The following is a 22,149-nucleotide window of genomic DNA, read 5'->3' on the forward strand; positions in this document are numbered from 1 at the left end:
ACCCAGGTGGCACAGGCAAGACCCCTCTTGCACTGGAGGCAGGTGCCAACAAGCTAACGCAGAGCTCTGGGTGCCCTGAGGAGCATCACATTCACACACATGGTTCCCTTGGCCAGACACCTACCCTGGTGGCAGCTGCCTGTATGTTGTTGGGAAGCAAGAAAACTCTTGCAAAGATGATTTTCTCAAGGACAGGCAAATGGCAGAAATGTTGTATGTGCCCCACTGTGTGGATTCCCTGCAAGGAAAGAGGAGATGTTCAGTTTTCTAGCTAGGGAAGTCTCCAAGACCCAGATTCTGACACTCATTACTCCTTGAGCAGGTGCACTGGAGGTGAAAGCAGTCTATGGCTGACAGATGATGCTCTTCATGGTCAGTAGGGGTATTTAATGAGTGGGGGTTGCAGAATCTGTCTCTGCAAAAGCTATACAACACACAAGCACCCCGCTATACACACAATGGCACAAAAATGTATTAGGGCTGTCGATTAATCACAGTTAATTCACGCAATTAACTAAAAAAAAATAATCGCAATAAAAAAATTAATTGTGATTAATCACAGTTTTAATTGCACTGTTAAACAATAGAATACCAATTGACATTTATTAAATATTTTGGATGTTTTTCAACTTTTTCATATATATATTGTATTGTGTTGTAAATGAAATCTAAGTGTATATTATTTTTGATTACAAATATTTGTACTATACAAATTATAAATAAAAGAAATAGTACTTTTCAATTCACCTCATACAAGTACTGCAGAGCAATCTCTTTACTGTGAAAGTGCAAGTTACAAATGCAGATTTTTTTTTTGTTACATAATTGCACTCCATAACAAAACAATGTACAACTTCAGAGCCTACAAGTCCACCCGGTCCTATTTTTTGTTCAGCCAATCGCTAAGGCAAACAAGTTTGTTTACTTTTGCAGGAGATACTGCTGCCCTCTACTTATTTACAATGTCACCTGAAAGTGAAAACAGGCATTTATATGGCACTTTTGTAGCCTGCATTGCAAGGTATCTGTGTGCCACACATGCTATCGTTCGTATGCCCCTTCATGTTTCAGCCACCATTCCAGAAGACATGCTTCCATGATGATGATGCTCGTTACAAAAATAATGTGTTAAGTAAATTTGTGACTGAAATTTCTCTCCTGGGGGGAGAATTGTATGGCCCCTGCTCTGTTTCACCCACGTTCTACCATGTATTTCATGTTATAGCAGTCTCTTGTGATGACCCAGCACATGTTCATTTTAAGAACACTTTCACTGCAGATTTGACAAATGCAAAGAAGATACCAATGTAAGATTTCTAAAGATAGCTACAGCATTCGACCCAAGGTTTAAGAATCTGAAGTGCCTTCCAAAATCTGATAGGGATGAAGTGTGGAACATGCTTTCAGAAGTCTTAAAAGAGCAACACTCTGATGCGGAAACTATAGAACCTGAACCACCAAAAAAAACAAAAACAAAAAAACCCCTTTTGCTGCGTGGCATCTGACTCAAATAATGAAAATGAACATGTCAGTCTGCTCTGCTTTGGATTGTTATCGAGCAGAACCCATCATCAGCATGGATGCATATCCCCTGGAATAGTGGTTGAAACACAAAGGGACATGTGAATCTTTAACGCATCTGGCAAGTAAATATCTTGCGACACCGGCTACAACAGTGCCATGAGAATGCCTGTTCTCACTTTCAGGTGACATTGTAAATAAGAAGCAGGCAGCATTATCTCCTGCAAATGTAAAGAAACTTGTTTGTCTGAGCTATTGGCTGAACAAGGAGTAGGGCCGAGTGGACTTGTAGGCTCTGAAGTTTTACATTGTTTTGTTTTTGAGTGCAGTTATGTAACAAAAAAAAATCTACATTTTTAAATTGCACTTTCACGATAAAGAGATTGCACTACCATACTTGTATGAGGTGAATTGAAAAATACTATATCTTTTGTTTTTTTTACAGTGCAAATAATTATCAAGTATAAAAATAGTGAGCACTGTGCACTTTGTATTCAGTGTTATAATTGAAATCAAAATGGTATTCTATTATTGTTTAACAGTGCAATTAATCATTTTAATTGCTTGACACCCCTAATAAATAGTATTCGATTATTGTTTAACCAGCACGATTAATCGTGCATTGAAATTTTTAGTCGTGCGATTAATCACAATTAATTTTTTTAATCTCTTGACAGCCCTGAAACTTTTATATATTTTTGTCTCCACTTACAGCTAGGAGAAACTAATTCACGCTTCCATGGGCTGCTACAGGAGATGGTGGAAACTGGAAAAATCAGCTGTGCAGTGCCACAGAATAATGATGGTAAGAAGATGGGCAGGCAGATCTGGCAACATATACTGCCTGAGCCTGATGCCTTTTGGTCTCTGTTATCTCTGCCACAGGAACACGCTCTCTAAGTATATATGCAGAGTGATCATTGAGTGATGTCCGTGTGCTTGGTACCACACTGAGAGAGAAGGAGGCAAGGCCTCTGCTCCTGCTTGCCAAGAGAATTTTCTTACTCACTTGCCTGTTCAGTGCTGTGCAAACCAGGAAGACACAGGACACAGTCTCTGTCCTAGTGTGTCTATAATCTGAATTAGGCCTAGTGAGGATCATACCCACTCTAACCATCCATGCCTGAACCAGGGCAGGCCACTACACTGCAAGTGAGGAAGTCGCTGTACAGGAAGGGCCAACAGTCTATCATGTTCAATGTCCCGCCTTCTGGAGCAGCCTCAAGACCTAGATCACTTGCTTCAGCATAAGATATGTGCATATCCTGCCCAATGCTCAGTCTGCTGAAGTGGAATATTATGGGAGAATGTACTCCCTGAACTCAGATGGGCAGTAGCATCTGTCCTACAGCCTGAAGAGGAAAGATGGTGCAATGGTTAGAGCAGTAATCTGGGAACCTACATTCAGTGCTGGACACTGCCCCAGCCTCCCTGTGTATTAGGCTCTCTGTGCCTTAACGCCCCTTTGGTCAATGGGGATAACAGTAATGCCAAGGCAACTCCAGCAGTTCTGCTGACTATGGCTATAGGGCATGGAAAAAGGTGGTCTCTGAAAGGAGTCATTCCGCAAGCCATGTATGGCATGACAGGTAAAAACTAACCCCTTGAACTCCACCCAGAAACCAACAGGGAATGAATAGAGATTACAGTGCTGGAGAGATGCCCTGGGTGTCCAACTGGCTGCTGCATAAGGTATTTCTCTCACCCAGTGGTCAATCTTTACAGCACTACATTAGTCCAGTTCAGAGAGCTGTACTCTATCTTTGAAGAGACATCCCTGCTGGCAGTTTCTCCTCAATCATAGGTAACAACTTGTGTCACTTATTCCGCTCTTACACTGTTACAGACTATTGTCTCTCAGTTCTAGGGTCCCCCTCTTCAGAAAGCAATTCTGGAGTTCATTTGTCTTAGTTCAGTGGCTGGACCAGCCACTTACAAAGTGCTGTGGATTGTTCTCAACGCTGATTGAATTAGCCCTGAACCCCCGTCTCACCTCAAAAAGAAAAGGAGGACTTGTGGCACCTTAGAGACTAACAAATGTATTTGAGCATAAGCTTTCGTGAGCTACAGCTCACTTCATCAGATGCATTCAGTGGAAAATACAGGGGGGAGATTTATATACATAGAGAACATGAAACAATGGGTGTTACCATACACACTGTAACCAGAGTGATCACTTAAGGTGAGCTATTACCACCAGGAGGGGGTGGGGAACCTTTTGTAGTGATAATCAAGGGGGGTCATTTCCAGCAGTTGACAAGAATGTCTGAGGAACAGTGCGGGGGTTGAGGGGTGGGAAGCTGAACATGAGGAAATAGTTTTACTTTGTGTAATGACCCATCCACTCCCAGTCTCTATTCAAGCCTAAGTTAATTGTATCCAGTTTGCAAATTAATTCCAATTTCATGTTCTCTATGTATATAAATCTCCCCACGGTATTTTCCACTGAATGCATCCAATGAAGAGAGCTGTAGCCCACGAAAGCTTATGCTCAAATACATTTGTTAGTCTCTAAGGTGCCACAAGTCCTCCTTTTCTTTTTGCGAATACAGACTAACACGGCTGCTACTTTGAAACCCGTCTCGCCTCAGGCGACCAGGCTGCTTCAACTGGTTCACACCCTAATATTCTACATTTTGCAGATCTTACAGTAGTTCCTATACAAACCTCTCGCAATAACCATGGCACTCAGCCAGTGCTTAGCTTCCAGCAGAAGCCACGCACAACCCCCTCCGGTGAAACACTGAGAAGACGGCTGGACACAGGTAACATACCTGCCTGGGTATATCTGGGTCAGGGGTTCTCCTTTTCTTTCTGACACCCACGTGCCCCCAACATGCTATAAAAACTCCACGGCCCACCTGTGCCCCAACAACTGTTTTACTGCATTTAAAAGTCGGGGCTGGCATTAAGGGGGAGCAAGCAGGGCAGTTGCCTCAGGCCTCTTGCCACAGGGGGCACCGTGAAGCTAAGTTGCTCAGGCTTCGGCTTCAGCCCGGTGGTGGGGCTCGGGGCTCCAGGCTGCAGTCCTGTGCAATGGGGCTTTGGCTTCCTGCCCTGGCCCCTACCAAGTCTAACACCAGCCATGCTTGGCGCCCCCCCCCTCCCGAAACTTGCCTGTGGCCCCCCCACCAAGCCCCTGATTGGGAAGCACTGATCTGGGTCACAGTCACCACATTCAGCCCCTGGATGACAGGGACTTGACGGTCAGTGTAGGTGGCCCCCCCTCTTTCCAACCTGGCCTTGGCAGTCACCACATGCGCCCCCCCCCCACAGCGGGGACCTGACAGGCATGGCATAGGGTGACCAGATGTCCCGATTTTATAGGGGCAGTCCTGATTTTTGGAGCTTTTTCTTACATAGGCACCTATTACCCCCTAACCCCTGTCCCGATTTTTCACACTTGCTGTCTGGTCACCCTATCGCAGGCACCCCCCCCCATGCTCCCCACCTGCCCCCCCATGCTCCCCACCTGCGCCCCCCTCCCCCCGGGTCCTGATGGTCACGCGTGTGCCGGGAGCGGCAGGCGCCGGCCGGTCCCCGGCCCCACGCGTCTCCCTGACCCCGCTGAGCGGCCCCCGAGCGCCGCGGCCCCGCGGCAGGAGGCGGAGAGACGCGCCGGCCGGAGCGGGGCTGGGCCGGGCCGGGCCGAGGCGCGGGCGGGGAGCGCGGCGGAGCGGAGCCGGCCCGTGAGTAGGGGAGCGGCCGGGCCCCGGGGGGAGGCTCAGCGCGGCGCCCTCCCCTCCCCGGCGTGGCCTGCGGAGCTGGAGCCGGCCCCAGCGCGGGGGGCATCCCGCCCGCGGGTGCAACCCCCCCCCCCCCTTGGCTGCCCCGGGGCCGCAGGACCAGCCTCCCGGGGGCGGCCAGGGGGCCGCGATCCGCGCCGACGGCGCTGGGCCAGGCGGGCGCCCTCCCCCGGGACGCAGCGAGGTGCCCAGATAAGTCCCCGCGCGTCGCCCCAGTCTCTGCAGATGCCTGGGGAAGAGGGAGACGTGAGGTTGCCTGAGGGGCGGGGGAAGTTGCCTTTACATGGGAGAAACTCCCTCCAGCGGGGTGCTTCGAAGGCTGCCGGCTGTCACCCCGGAGAAGACGGGAGCCAGGCTCTCCCGGGTTTGCCACCTCTGCTCCCTTAACAGGGACAGCCCCAATTCCTGTGTCGAAATTCCTACCGGGTTAGCAGAGTAGCAGCCGTGTTGGTCTGTATCCGCAAAAAGAGAAGGAGGACTTGTGGCACCTTAGAGACTAACACATTTATTAGAGCATAAGCTTTCGTGAGCGACATCCGATGAAGTGAGCGGTAGCTCAGGAAAGCTTATGCTCTAATAAATGTGTTAGTCTCTAAGGTGCCACAAGTCCTCCTTTTCTACCGGGTTATGTATACCCTCTGGCCCTCTAAAAAGCTCCTCCAGTGCCAGGGGTTTCCGTGGCCTTAAAAACAAGAAACCGGGTGTGCGCCTGTGGCCCTTTCCTCCCGTTGTAGCCGTTTGTGCCTCTCGGCAAAGATTGGCAGCTTTTTGGCAATGTCTGTTTGAGAGGAAGGATGGTTTTGTGCTTAAGAAACCGGATTGGGACACAAGGGGGACCTGGGGTTTATTCCAGGCAGGGATTGTCTCTTATTCTATGTATGTACAGATCCTAGCGCAATGCGGCCCTGATCTCAGCTGCGCCCTTTAGGCTCTGCTGCAAACAACAATATTAAAAACAACTAGGGACATATGGGATATTTACATGTTACAAAGCATCACGTTATTGTGGATGCTGGCCATGCACAGAACATATCCCCTTGTCATTTGATTAGGAGAACACTGCTGCTAGCAGAGGCTGGAACAGTGTCAGGCTTCTTTGGGTTTATATTTTCCACTCTCTTTTGTTTAAATATATAGGTACATACACAAAGAAAGGGGAAGAGGAGAACATTTGCCTTGCCAAGCACAGTGACCGGAATGTACAAAGGGTGGATAATCAAATGTTGCCACATAGATCCAACAATATGTTGATGAAGTGACTATAATCATCATAATAAAATGACAATGAAGTCTTAAATTTAAAAAAAAAAACCTAATGAAGACAAATAAAGGTGCTTATTAAATCATCTTTGACTGCAGAGTGGTATCCCACCTGTAACAAAGAATGCGTTTCTGAAGTTAATAGACTTGCTGGGTACCCATTAAAGAGAATTCTGTTAAACCCATTAAAATAAATACCCATGGGGGGGGAGAGCTTGTTATAGAAACAGATTTTACTGTCCACCAGATCTACACATTTCACAGTTCTTCCAGTAATAATGTAGAGAATACTCTAAACCCCTTCAGTGCTTTTTATTTATGCATGAACTTTCTCCCTGCCAGCCTTGTTTGATCATGAGGATGATAGAATAATGAATGTAGTTGAATGAATAATCATTTCCATGGCAGCAGGTTGCAGTATGGTGAACAGAAGGTGTATAAACTCAGGACACAAACAGTTGGTTAATGGAAAAGCTAGTTCTGAGTCTTGAGACTTAATATCCTTTGTGGTATGCTGTGTCTGTTGTTACCCTGCTGCAAGAGTACCCAAGGTTGTTGCTGGTTACACTGCAGTAGCTAGCGATGTGATAAAGAGAGCTGTCCAGAAAGGTAATGTATATCTCAGAAGGGAAACATAGGGGAGTTCATGAAGCAAAGCTGCATTCAAGTGCTGGCCCAGCATTCAGTTTCCTCTGTAAGGAAATTACCTCAATATTTCATTCATGTACAGATACTCTCCACATGCTTCAAGTTTAGTTAGAAATCTTTTGCCCCATTCTGATTTTAAGCCAGCTTGCCCAAAGCAACTTGTGTCTCTGTATCTTTGGAAATAACATTCCATCCTTGCCAACACCCACACTTCTTACTTACCAAGGAAGTAATAAAGCCAATGTCAGTAATTAGGGCGAGAAATTGACTAGCTTGCACAGTTTCTGATTACTTTTAGCCTTTCACCAAGTGATCTCAGCTTCTTTATAGTGTTTTCTGTGGCATAGGCAGGGTAGGGTTTTAAATTTAATTGAATCCTGTTAACAGTTTCTCAGCAGCAGAGCTTTGTACTAAAATGATTAGGCTGGGATGGTATTGCTTATTACATAGCTTCTTGAGGCCTCATCTGAGGGGGGGGACACTTGTGCTAGGTCAGTGGTTCTCAAACTTTTGTACTGGTGACCCCTTTCACATAGGAAGCCTCTGAGTGCGACCCCCCCCCCAATATAAATTAAAAATACTTCTTTATATATTTAACACTATTATAAATGCTGGAGGCAAGGGGGGGGTTTGGGGTGGAGGCTGACAGCTCGCGACCTCCCCATGTAATAAACTCATGACTCCCTGAGGGGTCCTGACCACCAGTTTGAGAACCCCTGTGCTGGGTGGTGCTGTACATAATAAATGTTATAAATAAATAAATAAATGTTATACATAAATGCTGTACATAAAGAGACAGTCTCTGCTCCAAAGAGCTTACAGTGTAAATAGGCAAAGTGGAAGTATTGCTATTTGCATCTTGCAGGTGGGAAACTGAGGCACAATGAAATTGCTTTGGCCAAGGTCCCACAGGAGATTGTGTGGAAGAGCTAGGAGAAGAACCCAGGTCTCCAGAGTCCCATGCAGTGCCTTCCCCCCAGGCTTCCTTTCACTATTGTAGGGGCCTGTGAGGCTAGCGTGCCTCACTACCACCCTATTATTATTTTATTATTACTTGTCCTACCATAGTGCCGAGAGGCCCGAGGCATAGCCAGGGACCCATTGTGCTAGGTGCTATACAAACTCAGAACAAAAAGATGGCCCCTGCCTCAAGGGGATTACAATCCAAGTAGCATCTAGAAGAGAACAGAGTCTTGCCACATTTTGCTCTCGGATATGCTGCATTCTCTGTACCATGAAGCCTTTAAATCAAGATTTGAGGACTTCAGTCGCCCTTTCATACTTACACCAGTAACTCAGCCAGAGGTTATGAGCCAGTTACCGGAGTGGGTGGGTAAGGTTTTGTGGCTTGTGATGTGCAGGAGGTCAAACTAGATGAGCATGATGGTCCCTTCTGGCCTTAAAGTCTATGAGTCTCTGATGTAAATCCCTAGTAACTCACTGGAAGTCAGTGGGCTTATTCCTGTTGACACTAGTGCATAAGAGAGGAGAATTTGTGCCTCCTTTCTTGTCTCATACCGGTATACTACCGACAGCCTGTTGTTGCCCAGGCTGGGTTGCTGCTGTGTTGATAAAGGTTGCTGCTGTGTTTTTAAACTTTGCTGCCTTAATGAGCTTGTTTGTGGAAGGTTTGCTAATAGAGGATTATGTATTTTAGAAATGTCTACTGTAGGGAATATGTCCCCGGACAATTGACTGCGGCAGTCTTCACCAGTAAAGAAACATATCATGTGTGGTCCTGTAATCCATGCCTGCCCACCTCTACCCACCCTATTCCTTATAAACACACACACAATTTGCATTATACTCTTTGCAGGGTTCCATTATTATTTAAAGTGTCTATTATTTCCCTCAGCAGTTGCTGATATTTGAGGAGTAAAGGCATGTCCGGACAGCTCAGACAGGATTTAAAATACAACGTAGGAGAGAAGATAAGAAGTGGTGCAGCAATCTTAGCACATACTCAGAGCTTTCATATACTGTGAGACTGTATGACCAATTCTCCTTTGGCCCTCACCAAGCCTGGATAACCTCCTCATACCCAGTGTTAGCTCCACAAATCCTAGCACGCAGCATCAGCCATGTGTTTTGGTTTGTTTTTTCCCCTGGCTACAGTCTCATAGAATCATAGAAGTGTAGGAACTGAAAGGACCTCAAGAGGTCATCTAGTCCTGTCCCCTGCACTCAAAGTAGGACTACACAATAACGAGACCATTCCTGACAGGTATTTGTCTAACCTGCTCTTAAAAACCGCCAATGATGGAGATTCCACAACCTCCCTAGGCAATTTGTTCCAGTGCTTAACTACCCTGACAGGAAACTTTTCCTAATGTCCAACCTAAACCTCCCTCGCTGCAATTTAAGACCATTGCTTCTTGTCCTATCCTCAGAGATTAACAAGAATAATTTTTCTCCCTTCTCCTTTTATGTACTTGAGAACTGTTATCATCTCCCCTATCAGTCTTCTCTTCTCCAGACTAAACAAACCCAGTTCTTTAAATCTTTCCTCATAGGTCATGTTTTCAAGAACTTCAGTAATTTTTGTTAGGTTTCAGAGTAGCAGCCGTGTTAGTCTGTATCCACAAAAAGAAAAGGAGTACTTATGGCACCTTAGAGACTAACAAATTCTGGACTTTCTCCAATTTGTCCACATCTTTCCTGAAATGTGGCACCCAGAACGGGACACAATACTCCAGTTCAGGCCTTATCAGCGCAGACTAGAGCAGAAGAATTACTTTTTGTGTCTTGCTTACTATTCTCCTGCTAATACATCCCAGAATGATGTTTGTTTTTTTTTTGCAACAGTGTTACACTGTTGACTCATATATAGCTTGTGATCCACTATGACCCCCCAATCCTTTTCCACAGTACTTCTTCCTAGGCAGTCATTTCCCATTTTGTATGTGTGCAATTGATTGTTCCTTCCTAAGTGGAGTACTTTGCATTTGTTCTTATTAAATTTCATCCTATTTACTTCAGACCATTTCTCCAGTTTGTCCAGATCATTTTTAATTTTAATCCTATCCTCCAAAGCATTTACAACCCTTCCCAGATTGGTATCATCTGCAAATTTTATAAGTATACTCTCTATGCCATTATCTAAATCATTGATGAAGTTATTGAACAGAACTGGATCCAGGAGTGACCCCTTCAGGACCCTACTTGATATGACCTTCCAGCTTGACTGTGAACCACTGATAACTACTCTCTGGGAACAATTTTGCAACCAGTTATGCACCCATCTTATAGTAGCTCCATCTACGCTGTATTTATCCAGTTTGTTTATGAGAAGGTCATGCAAGACAGTATCAAAAGCCTTACTGAAGTCAAGATATACCACATCTACCACTTCCCCCCATCCACAAGGCTTGTTACCCTGTCAAAGAAAGCCATTAGGCTGACTTGACACAATTGACTCTTGACAAATCCATGCTGACTGCTATTACTTTATTACCTTCTAGATATTTGCAAATTGATTGCTTGGTTCTTTGCTCCTTTATCTTTTCGGGTACTGAAATTAAGTTGACTGGTCTGTAATTCCCCTTTTTATAGATGGGCACTATATTTGTCATCTTCCAGGCTCTATAATCTTTCCTGTCTTCCATGAGTTTTCAAAGATAATCGCTAATGGCTCAGTTGTCTCCTCAGTCAGCTCCTTGAGTGTCCTAGGATGTATTTCATCAGGCCTTTGCCACTTGAAGACATCTAACATGCCTAAGTAATTTTTAACTTGTTCTTTCCCTGTTTTAGCCTCTGAACCTACCTCATTTTCCCTGGTATTCCCTTTGTTAGATGTCTAATCGTTACTAAACTTTTTGGTGAAAAATGAAACAAAAATGTCATTTAGCTCTTCTGCCATTTTCTGTTATTGTCTTTCCCGCCTCATTGAATAAAGGGCCTTGGTCTTCCTCTTGGTTGTGTGGAAAGTTTTATTGTTACCTTTTATGTCACTAGCTAGTTTAATCTCATTTTGTGCCTTGGCCTTTCTAATTTTGTCCCTACATACTTGTGTTTGTTTGTTTATATTCATCCTTTGTAATTTGTCCTAGTTTTCACTTTATGTAAGACTCTTTTTTTGAGTTTCAGAGCACTGAAGATTTCCTAGGTAAGCCAGGGTGGTCTCTTGCCATACTTCCTATCTTTGCTACACTGTGGGATGGTTTGCCCTTGTGCTCTTAATAGTGTCTTTGAAAAGCTCCAAATTCGCTTGAACTGTTTTTTCCCCTTAGATTTGCTTTCCATGGGGATCTTACCTACCAACTTCCTGAGTTTGCTAAGTCTTCCTTCTTGAAATCCATTGTCTTTATTGTGCTGTTTTCCTTCCTACCATTCCTTAGAATCATGAACTCTACCATTTCATGATCACATTCACCCAATCTGCCTTCAGCTTTCAAATTCTCCATAAGTTCCTCCCTGTTTGTCAAAATCAAATCTAGAACAGCATCTCCCCTCATCGCTTTTTCCGCTTCCTGAAATAAAACATTGTCTCCAATACATTCCAAGAACTTGTTGGATAATCTGTGCCTTGCTGTATTATTTTCCCAGCAGATGTTTGGGTAGTTGAACTCCCCCATCACCACCAAGTTCTGCGCTTTGGATGATTTTGGAAGCTGTTTAAAAAAAGCCTCACCCACCTCTTCTTCCTGGTTGGGTGGTCTGTAGTAGACCCAGACCATGACATCACCCTTGTTTTTTACCCCTTTTATCCTTACCCAGAGATAAGTCAACAAGTCTGTCTCCTATTTCCATCTCAGCCTCAGTCCAAGTATATACATCTTTGATACACAAGGCAACACCTCCTCCTTTTTCCCCTTCCTGTCCTTCCTGAGCAAGCTGTACCCTTCTATATCAATATTCCAGTCATGCGTATTATCCCACCAAGTCTCTGTGAGGCCAACTATGTCATAGTTGTGTTTATTTACTCACATTTCTTGTTCTTCCTGTTGATTTCCCATACTTCTTGCATTAGTGTACAGACCTCTGAGATACTGATTTGATTTCTCCTCTATGTTCCCTCTTGTCTCTCCCTTGCCCCTGCTCTAACGGCCCATGCTTCCTGCAGATTCCAACCCTCCTCCCAGGTCTCCATGTTTTTGACTTTGAGCTTTTGTCTCCTGCCCCCATCAAACCTAGTTTAAAGCCCTCCTCACTAGGTTAGCCAGATCTGTATCCAAAGATACTCTTCCCCTTCCTGGCTGCAAAGGATTGTGAGGTTGGGTGGGTTGTGGCAAAAAACATGGATGCTTTTTAACTGCCAGGTGGAATAGGGTTGAAGATCACTGGCCTAGGCTAAGCTATGAGCTCTTGAGCTGTATTTCCACCTCTGTCAGTGACTCTCTGTATGGTCCATGGGTAGGTTGATTGGGGTCAGATTTTCAAAGAGTCTCAACACAGTCTCCATTTGCACTTTACAAACATGAATTATTTAATCCTCACAAGAGCCCTGTGAGGGTGCTGAGCAATACCTGTGAAACATCCAAGTTGGGGGTGCCAAAAATTGAAGCATACAAAAAAAAATAAATCAGAGGCCACTTCTCCAAATGCTGGTCCCTCTGACTTACCTACAGTCATAGAACAAGTCAGAGGCAGAGTAAGCACTGGAAATTGGCAGGACGGGGCACGACTTTACTAGGTTTCTTCTCCCTTGGCAGGTTTAACCCCATCAATGCTCTTCTTCCTTCACTACCTGCTCTCCTGAACCTAGCAGCTAAAGAAACGGAACTGCCTGCAGGGAGGTGGCTTTGCTGCTGAGGTTTCTGGCTGGGTGGTCAGAATCTTTGCCTGCTATGGGTTATAATATTAGTGTGGTGTCTAGTGCATAGAGGTCACTCTTGATGTGTTTGGTACATAAGGGGTGGTGATGTTCCCACCTCTGTGATAAGCTGGTTGATGTGTGATGGCTCAGTATGTTGTCTTAATAAGTCCTAATTTTAACATCAAAGAACCCACATGCTCTTTCTGAGGGAAGGGGCCAGCACCTAAGTTTCTGACTGGCTCTAGAGGGGAAAAAGTCCATTTCACTGATAAAAATGACTGTAGCAAGACTCATAGATTGCAGTACATTATTTGATCTCTTTGGAGATAAATAGCATAAGTAGAAAACTGAGTAGAGACATGATGTCAGATGGGATGTTAATCACCTGCACAACAGTCAGTTTGGTAGGCTGGCTGTTTCCACCCATCTGGGCACGCTCTATCTTTGAGATAAGGAAACTATTGATTTACAAAGACCCACCTGTCAGTGATGAAAATCTATTTTGTTTCTTGCAGGTTTCTGCTACCCCGACTGCACACTCACTATAAAATTCCCCCAAGGGAGAGAAAGCAAGCAAACGCCTTAGTGTTATCTACAGAATTCACAAAAAGTCACTTCTTTGTAAATTATTACATGCCAGGAAAACATCAAGAGAAAGAGAGGCTCAAGAACACAGGCAAGGGAATCGGGGAGAAGGAATGTGTGTCTTCAATACAAAAAAATGCTATAGTGTTATAGGCAATAAATCTCATTAATGAGACTTTGCATTAAGGCAGAAACCAGTATAGTGACAATAATAATCCCATTTATTTACATCGCACCTATCTCCGAATGTATCATTGCCACTTTCCGATAAAACAAAGGCAGATTTCTCATTGGCAGAGGGCGGATCCAAGGACCCAATCAGTCTCTTCCGTCCCTAACTTCTGTGAATCTCAGATAAATGCATGACTTTGGAGAGAGGGGAGTGAAAGAGAGGGAATATCCAATCTCCATTAGACACTCAGCTCCAAGTTAGAGACAACAAGCGTTTTCTCTTCAGGCCCCAGAGGAAGGAAATCAATGCATCTGCAGAGAAAGAAGCCATTGCGTTGTTTTGAATGAAAATGTTATTGGGTTGTGGGTTTTTTTAGAGGATTCATCTAAAAGGAAAGTGAGGAGACAAGAAAGGGAGACATAAGACAATTGGCCTGCTGCTGTCTGACTGGCAGATTCCAGTTAACACCTTATCACCAGAGCAGCAGGCAGCAGCAAATCCTCGCCTGCCGAAGCTACACAGCAAAAGAAAGAGGGGAGGGTGTTCTGTAACCAGGGCCGACAAGAGCAACACTCCACAGAGCTACCGGGAGGACAGAGAGAGAGACACACACAGAGATCCTGCACAATAACCTTCCTTTCCAGGCCGTGCAAGCAAGGGGAGGGGAGGAAAAACAAATCAACCTGCGGTGTTTAATTTTTCATTAAGAGAAACCATGACTGAAATGTAACCACAGCTCTGGTCGCTGCAAAAAAAACAAACCCCAAAGCCCTCTCCCCAAGTGGAATGTAGCAATTTTGTTTACTATCGTTATTCTTCAATTGAAGCGTGGGGTAAAATCCTCCAGGACTGAAATCCTATCTCCCAGTAAGGTTGGAGCACCACTAAAACAAAGGCAATTCTCCCCTCTACCCCTTACTCCCGTTACTGCTGCTGCTGTTTTTTAGAGAAACATTGTTCTAGGAAGGAGAGGAGATTGGAAGAAGAACCCGAGGTGGTTTTGAATTTTTTTAAAGTGAAGGCAAGCTTTCTGATGACCCCTCAGTGAAAGAAGGGGAGTTACAAGGCAATATAGTGATTGATGTACTGAGTGATCTGGAGGAAAAGCTTCTGGGCAATAATGGGGAAATCCAACAGCAAGTTGAAGCCTGAAGTTGTGGAAGAGCTGACCAGGAAGACCTACTGTAAGTATTCTAACCCTCTTACAATCAGGCAACTTTCCGATTGCTCTTGTACTAGGGGTAGGGATGGAGTAGGAGCCGGTCATGATCAAAAGATGCCATTGGTTTTCCGTATGGGGCCCTGCTGCTTGCATTTGGGGGCTGCACATGTGCTGTTTGTGTCACAGGAATGCGTGCACCTGCAAATGTTGAGGGGAGGAATGTGTAAGTGTGTCATGGTTTGTAGCATTTGCACAATCTGCTGCACTAATAAAGAAAGCAAAAGAAAAAGCATGTGTTTGAGGGGTTCATCACAGAAGGGCGAACCCTGCTATGGTACTGTTATTCAGGGATTAGCCTGCCACTGCCATGAGAAGCACCAGACAAGCAAGTATTTCTTTCTAGGGAAGCTCAGCCTGGTGATTCAGACATCACGATGCATTGAAGTGTTGGCGAGGAGAGCAGAACACCCTCTTCTCCCCCAAATGTCTCCCATGGGGTTGTGTGAAAGGGTGGGGGACAGGGGGGACAGAAAAAAATGTTCAGTGGTAGGTTTCAGAGTAGCAGCCGTGTTAGTCTGTATCTGCAAAAAGAAAAGGAATACTTGTGGCACCTTAGAGACTAACACATTTATTTGAGCATAAGCTTTCGTGAGCTACAGCTTACTTCATCAGTGTAAACATTGCTGCAATCTTTGCTTTGCGGGAGAATTTTCACCGAGTTCTGAAATTCTTTCCCTTCCCTCCCACCCCTGGTGTTTTGGTTTATTTTTAGTTCAGAGCATTGGGTTTTGTAGAACATTGACAGTTTCTTAATCATTCCCCTAATGGAGTGCTCAAGTGCTGCTGTTCTCGGCTGCAAGACTTCAGAGGAGGTTAGCCTGGAAAGAGAGCAATATAGACAGCGATTTATTGGTAGGGGGATAGGGAGCCAGGGGAACACTCCAGCCCATTAAAAAACTTTTCCCCCTAGCAACCAATAACTCACAGGCAAGGTATGCCCCCCTCCCCCATATGACATTACTTGCTAACTCAATGTGCACTTTACCTGGATCCACAGTTTCCAGACCTTTATGGGGCTTCCTTACACAAATCTGGAATGTCACCAGAACATTGGTGCACAGAGAAAACCCCATTTCAATTCTCCTCTCCTTGCCACCTTCACTTCAGAACCAAGAAGAATTTTTTAATCTCTACCATTTGTAGCTTTCAAAGTTTGGGCTCATTAGACAGAGGGATCTTCTCTGTGTTATGGAGAACAGTGAGGGGTCAGACACCTGAAAGGTCCTTCTTTTTCTCCAGGAATCTTAAATATCAGCCTAATAATCTGCTCTGTCAAATAGGTGGATTTTTCATTTGAATCACTGATGTAATCTTATTAACACTGCAAGCTGCTGGATTGTTTTGCTTATTGAGATCAATTCTAAGGGTGTGTTAAAGAAAAGCAGGAAGGTACAGCCAAGGTTGTTGTGTTCAAGTCTCCTTCTCTACGCACAGGTTGGAGGTATTATTGTTGTATAGCTGGAGAGCAGTTGAAAGCTAACAGACCCAGGAGCTCTCTCTCCACTGTCACTGCTGCAGTCCCATGGCAGCACTTACCCAAAAAGGCAATAGATTAGGATGCAGCAGGTTCTCCCAAAGGGAACAGAGCCACTCTGGTGCATTGCACAACTCCATCATTCAGTGCTGCTTTATACAGCCACTGGGCAGCCTGGTGCAGAGAGCACCAGTCATTAAAAGCTTCCAAGTCTGCATGCTGCCTTTTGTCTGCCGTGATACGATTCCATCTCCATTTCTGTCCTTCAGAACAAATGGGGATGGTTCCGAGATGATACGGCACCATCACAAACTTCCGGGCTGAGTGGTACCGGGCTACCTTGACACCCTTTTTGGTCTCCTCTGTAGTTTCTCTTTACCCAGCAGTGGATCCCTCTGGGGAGAAATATGTGGCAAACAAAGGATCATGCTATCCTATGTCTTGCCAACAAGAGATGCTGAACAAGTATAATAGTATTGTGAAATTGTCATTCATACAGGGATGTTTCCATTACTAGATGAGGCCAATGAGGGGTCATTTGTTTTAAATCAGTCATTGTGTCACCACTATTCTTCTCTCCAGTTTTCTCTTCTGCGTGCCCAGCTCCTCCTCCCCCATCAAAAAAAATCCCTCTACCTCTTGGTTTTGGTCAGTCTGCCCAGTGACAAGCACTATCAAAAACTATGGGCCACATTTTCAGCTAGCTGCAAGCTGGCCTCTGATTTTACACAACTGCTTGTTCACATGCAACTCACTGCACCTTTCTTTGTAGGCATTAAACTCACATTTGCACATGCAGATTGGGCAGCAAGGCGCACGCAGCCACCAACTGGATGTGTGCAGATGAAATCTGATTGTGTGTACAGGAATGGGTAAATAAAACATGCAGGCCCAACTGTCCAGATTCAGAATTTGATACCATGGTCCAAATTCTCCTCTGGTAAATGAATACGACCTCCTTGATTTCAGCAGAACTGCACCCGTGTAACTAGAATTTGACTCTGTTTATCTAGTTCTCATCATTCCAGGCCTCATCTCTGGTGATAATCACTTTATCTTAAGTGTTCCCGCATCTTTGCCACAGTTGTCAAGAAGAGGGAGGACTTTCCTGTCTGTCTAGGTACTTACATGGCCCTCATCTCCATCGTATTTGAATGCCTCCGATTTTATCCTCCAATCCTTGGGAGTTAGATAAGTGCTGTTATCCCCATTTACAGATCGAAAAAAGAGGCACAGGGATGATAAAATGACTTTCCCAAGGCCACACGCATTAACATAGTCTCTGGCTGAAGTGGGGATTGAACCCTGATCTCCTGAGTTTAATGCCCTGTCTACTAGACCCCCTTTCTTACCGTACAGAAGTAACACCGGATTCCTAGACCAGTCAGATGGTAAGCAGCTCCTCAAAGAGAATAAAACCCGCCCTTCCACACTGGGCTCAGCGTTACCTGGCCTAATTCCCTGCATCTTATCATTCCGTCTTATGCTGCTGCTCATCGTCATCGTATCGGAGCACCTCCCATGTAAAATCAATAGCAAAAAGCAGCCATAGTGGGATGTGAACCCACAACCTTTGCCTGAGCTCCTTGGTCATTACTGGAGAGGACTACCGGGCTAGCTATTATACTGCAGATCCCATCAGCTTTAGGTTTGCTCTGTTGATAAATTGGAAAGTGTTCAGAGAAGAGCCCCAAGACTGATTAAAGCATACCTTATAGAGAGAGACTCAAGGAGTTTAACTTATTCAGCTTAATAAAGAGGAGGTTAAGGGGTGACTTTACATGGGGTACAAATATTTGATAATGAGCTCTTTAATCTAGCTGACAAAGGTATAACAAAATCCAATGGCTGGACATTGAAGCTAAACAAATTCCATCTGGAAATAAGGTGCAAATTTTTAACAGTGAGGGTAATTAATCATTGGAACAATTTACCAAAGGTCATGGTAGATTCTCCATCATTGGCGATTTTTAAATCAAGATTGGATGTTTTTCTAACAGGCATGCTGTAGTTCAAATAGGAATTATTTCGGGAAGTTCTGTGGCCTGTGTGATGCAGGATGTCAGAATAGATGATCACAATGGTCCTTCTGACCTTTGAATCTATGAAGCATAGTACGTAGGCCAAGTTATATTGTGAATTGAGATACACAGACAGATAGATATCCCCTGCGTGTATCTGTAACAGGCGTCTGATAATAGATAACCAGTCTTGTCCTGTGAGGTTATGATTCCATTGTGTAATTCCCATGACATTGTGAACCATATATATGTAGTCTGAGTGCTATAGCACCAGATCCCAAGATGGAATTTCCTTCTGTTACATCATCATGTATTTGTGGGGTTTTTAAAAATAATCTTTTTGTTTTTGTTAATTTGAGCGACTGCTGGATAGAGCCCACCCTCCATTGCTCTACGGTACAAGGTTATCAGTACATACACGTTCTATAGATGTACATAACAATGTAAAGCTTGGCTGTGTCTCAGAAACCTTATACTGCACTTTCCCTATTAAGAAAAAGTTGTATTGGGATATATTGTTAGGAAGGCATATGGGGCAATGCTATATAGCTGTCAGAGCAGAGGACTAGGAACCAGGACTCCTGAGTTCTATTTCCAATTCTACTAATGACTTATGGTATTAGAAGTCAGATTTTAAAGGTATTTAGGTAGCTACAGCCATAGGCGCTGACTTCTACTCGCGCCAGCGGGTGCTTGACCCCCCTCTGCCCCCGGCCTCGCCTTGACTCCACCCCATTCCAACCCCTTCCCCAAAGTCCTGCCCCCATTCCAACCCCTTCCCCAAAGTCTCCGTCCCCTCCCTACCCCTATTCCGACTTCTTCCCCAAATCCCTGCCCTGGCCCCGCCTCTTCCCCACCTCCTCCCCTGAATGCTCCACGTTCCCGCTTCTCCCCCATCCCTTCTGGAGCTTGCTATGCCGCCAAACAGCTGTTTGGCTCCAGCAAGCGCTGGGAGTTAGGTGGAGGAGCAAGATGCGGCGCACTCAGGGGAGGAGGCAGGGGCAGAGGAGGAGGTGAGGTGGAGCAGGGAGGGGAGCTTGGCTGCTGGTGGGTGCAGAGCACCCACTAATTTTTCCCTGTGGGCGCTCCAGCCCCGGAGCACCTATGGAGTCGGTGCCTATGCCTACAGCTCCAGATACTCGTCTAGTGAGATTTTCAACAGTAACAAGTGCCCATATCCTGAAAGATATTTGTGCACCTAGTTTCCATTGAAATCAGTGGAAGGTAGGTGCCTAATGCCTTTGAGGATCTAGGTCTAGCTACTTCTCTGCATCTTTAAGCACCTGAATACTTTTAAAAAATCTGGCCCTGAGGCTCATTGCCTCCCTGAGAAGTGTCAGAATGAAACCAGCCTGACTGGAGCCTAGATGAAAAGTAAAGAGAGATGGAGGCCAGGCTGTTGCCCCATAGGGTAATACAGCAGAAGCCAACAGTGAATTATAATAATAATTAATAATAAATAATGTAAATCTTTGCACTTCCATATCGTGTTTCCCAGCTCCTTAAAGTGCTTTATAATCCTTAATTGATTAAGCCTCTCAATGCTTTGTTGAGGTAGCTTAGAAGGACGATTTTCACTGCTGTGTATTTTGTCCCATGAGGAAATAAGTGCCTGAGTTGCAAAGTAAGTGCTTTCTGCTCTTTAGCCTCGCAAGGGCCCTGAGTCAGCATAGAACTTAATCATGTGCTTAACTTTAAGCATGTGGTTAAGTCTCACTGGCTGCAATGGGAGCTAAGCATATGCTTAAGTGCTTTATAGAACTGGGGCCGAAGTACCTTAAGTCGTGTCTCTGTTCTGTGGTGTTGTGGGGGCTCTTGGGGTATTTCTGATCCTCGTGGCTGAGTTATTGCTTGTAATCAGAACCATGTCACATGAGCCCAGGTGCTGCGATGATAGGCGCAGTAAATATGACATGGGCTCCTGTCAGAATAACACCACAGCACCAAGGAGCCTCATTTGCAAACCACAGTCCCAGTCCTGCAGTCATAGCATTGTCACTCCCAAATGTTCAAAAATCATGAGTCAGGGCCCTAAAATCTTGAATTTTTTTTTAAAAGATGGATTTGAGGGTGATCTTTATGTGTTTTCTGGTTTTTGATGCTTTAGGCTTCATGTTTTCAAGCTTTTTTCTGCAACCAAAAGAGCTAGAACCATTTTTTTAAGGAAAGCTGAGAGTCTCATCTAATCACATGACTCCAGCAGGTGGGGCTTTAGGACAAAAACACTAAATAACTTGGGAATTGGCAAGGCTGCCCTTAGATCCATGCTGGTATAAGGGTCCCCCGGGCGGATCTGACTGCAGGATTGCAGCCCAAGTCCCCGTTTTAGCAGCTGCATTTTTTGGGTCTCTAATGAATTTCCAGAAAAGAATCTGGAAGGGGGCATGCAGGGTGGGCACAGTTCTTTGTGAATACAGAATGATGCCTGCAGAAATGGAGGTCCAGGTTGATAAACTGGGCCCAGAAAGAATAAGATGCTCTTTTCCTAAGAACTGTATCCTATTCCATATTATGTACTTTATGAATTTTAAACTCATTTCAGTATCATTATTTGTTACTCTTTTACAATACAGCCACAAAATTGACTTTATTGCTCAACAGTAATGCACTGAATTAATGGACGTTAATTTAAGACCAAACTGTGACTACTGATTTATATTTACTGTGGAATCTAGAGGCTGGTTGAATTCTGTGGGAAAATAAAGTTAAAATGCAGCAGTGATAAGCTAGTAACTTCTGCATGTTCTTCTGAACAAGGGGCTACAGAATTGGAGCTTGGTTATGTCTTATTTTGCTGGCATTGGGCAAACCTGGGTCGAGAGACCATTCCTTTAGTGGAAATCATTGTATCCCTGGAGGCAGAATGGTGCAGTGAATAGATCTCATGGTTCTGTTCATTTTTCTGCCAGTGGCTCTCTGCCTAGAACACCAAACTCATTCCACTGCAGACGTTAGTGTGGAGCCAGAGCCAAACAACTGAGCCAAAGGACAAGCAAGACATTTTGGAGGCAAGCTGGATCAGTACTCTGTACACTGCCATGCACAAGACCCTGGTGGGTCATAAGATTCTTGCCCAGAGTAATAGACTCCAAGTACGTCACAGATTTTCGGAGAGAAAAAGGGCAGGGACAGGTGCTCTGTTCAGTGCTATTCTCTTCAACCCCCCGCTAATTAATGGCTAGCTGGCAAAGATAATATTAAGAGAGGGAGGATTTAAGGAGAAAATACAGGACAGAAAAGACACTTGGACTGTAGAGAGGGACGAAACCCCCAGAAATTGGATGGCAGTAGGAGCCAGAGGGTCACCCATTTAGACAGTGGATTGTTCGGCCCCAGAATAAGGTTTATTAGCCAAGCTGATTACTTTTAAAATTCTCCCATTGCTTATCAGATAAAACAGAGATGAGATTGTAAAGAGGAAGCAGAGTGTTTAGCACCTATTGCACTCTGCGGCTGTAGATCTCAGAGCACTGCATATAGACAGGTAGATGTTATTAGGCATGTTTTATAGACGGGAAAAGCAAGCACAGATGAAGTGTTTTTCCCAAGGTCACCTGGAGAGTCAGTGACACAGAGTCAGGAGTAAAATCCAGGTCCCTTTCCGAATCTAGATCCCTCTCCAAACCCAGCTGCTTTCTGCGCAGTAGACTTTACTGTTCTACTGCCAGGTAGCCCAGGTCTGCTTAGCAACTTGCCTTTTCTGCCTTCTCTCTAGAGTCTTGTCTAAACTAGACTTAGTTCCCTT

The 22,149-nt window shown here is 44.8% G+C and overlaps 1 protein-coding gene across 4 annotated transcripts in view; it reads left to right on the forward strand.

Annotated features, from left to right (window-relative positions):
* The first annotated feature begins 2,240 nt into the window (after nucleotides 1-2,240).
* NCS1 (neuronal calcium sensor 1) overlaps nucleotides 2,241-22,149 on the forward strand; it is a 119,689-nt gene continuing 99,780 nt past the window's right edge. The window contains exons 1-3 of one of the 4 annotated variants that reach the window (XM_038374146.2): nucleotides 2,254-2,326; nucleotides 4,164-4,286; nucleotides 13,446-14,871. In XM_038374146.2, coding sequence (XP_038230074.1) covers nucleotides 14,808-14,871 — 64 coding nt within the window. In that variant the 5' untranslated portion in view covers nucleotides 2,254-2,326; nucleotides 4,164-4,286; nucleotides 13,446-14,807. Of the gene's footprint in view, nucleotides 2,422-4,163; nucleotides 4,287-5,105; nucleotides 5,211-13,445; nucleotides 14,872-22,149 lie in introns of those variants that run through there. The other 3 variants (XM_038374147.2, XM_043498698.1, XM_038374148.2) reach the window with 3 other exon arrangements.

Source organism: Dermochelys coriacea, chromosome 16 (assembly GCF_009764565.3).
Source record: "Dermochelys coriacea isolate rDerCor1 chromosome 16, rDerCor1.pri.v4, whole genome shotgun sequence".
NCBI classification, from domain to species: domain Eukaryota; kingdom Metazoa; phylum Chordata; order Testudines; family Dermochelyidae; genus Dermochelys; species Dermochelys coriacea.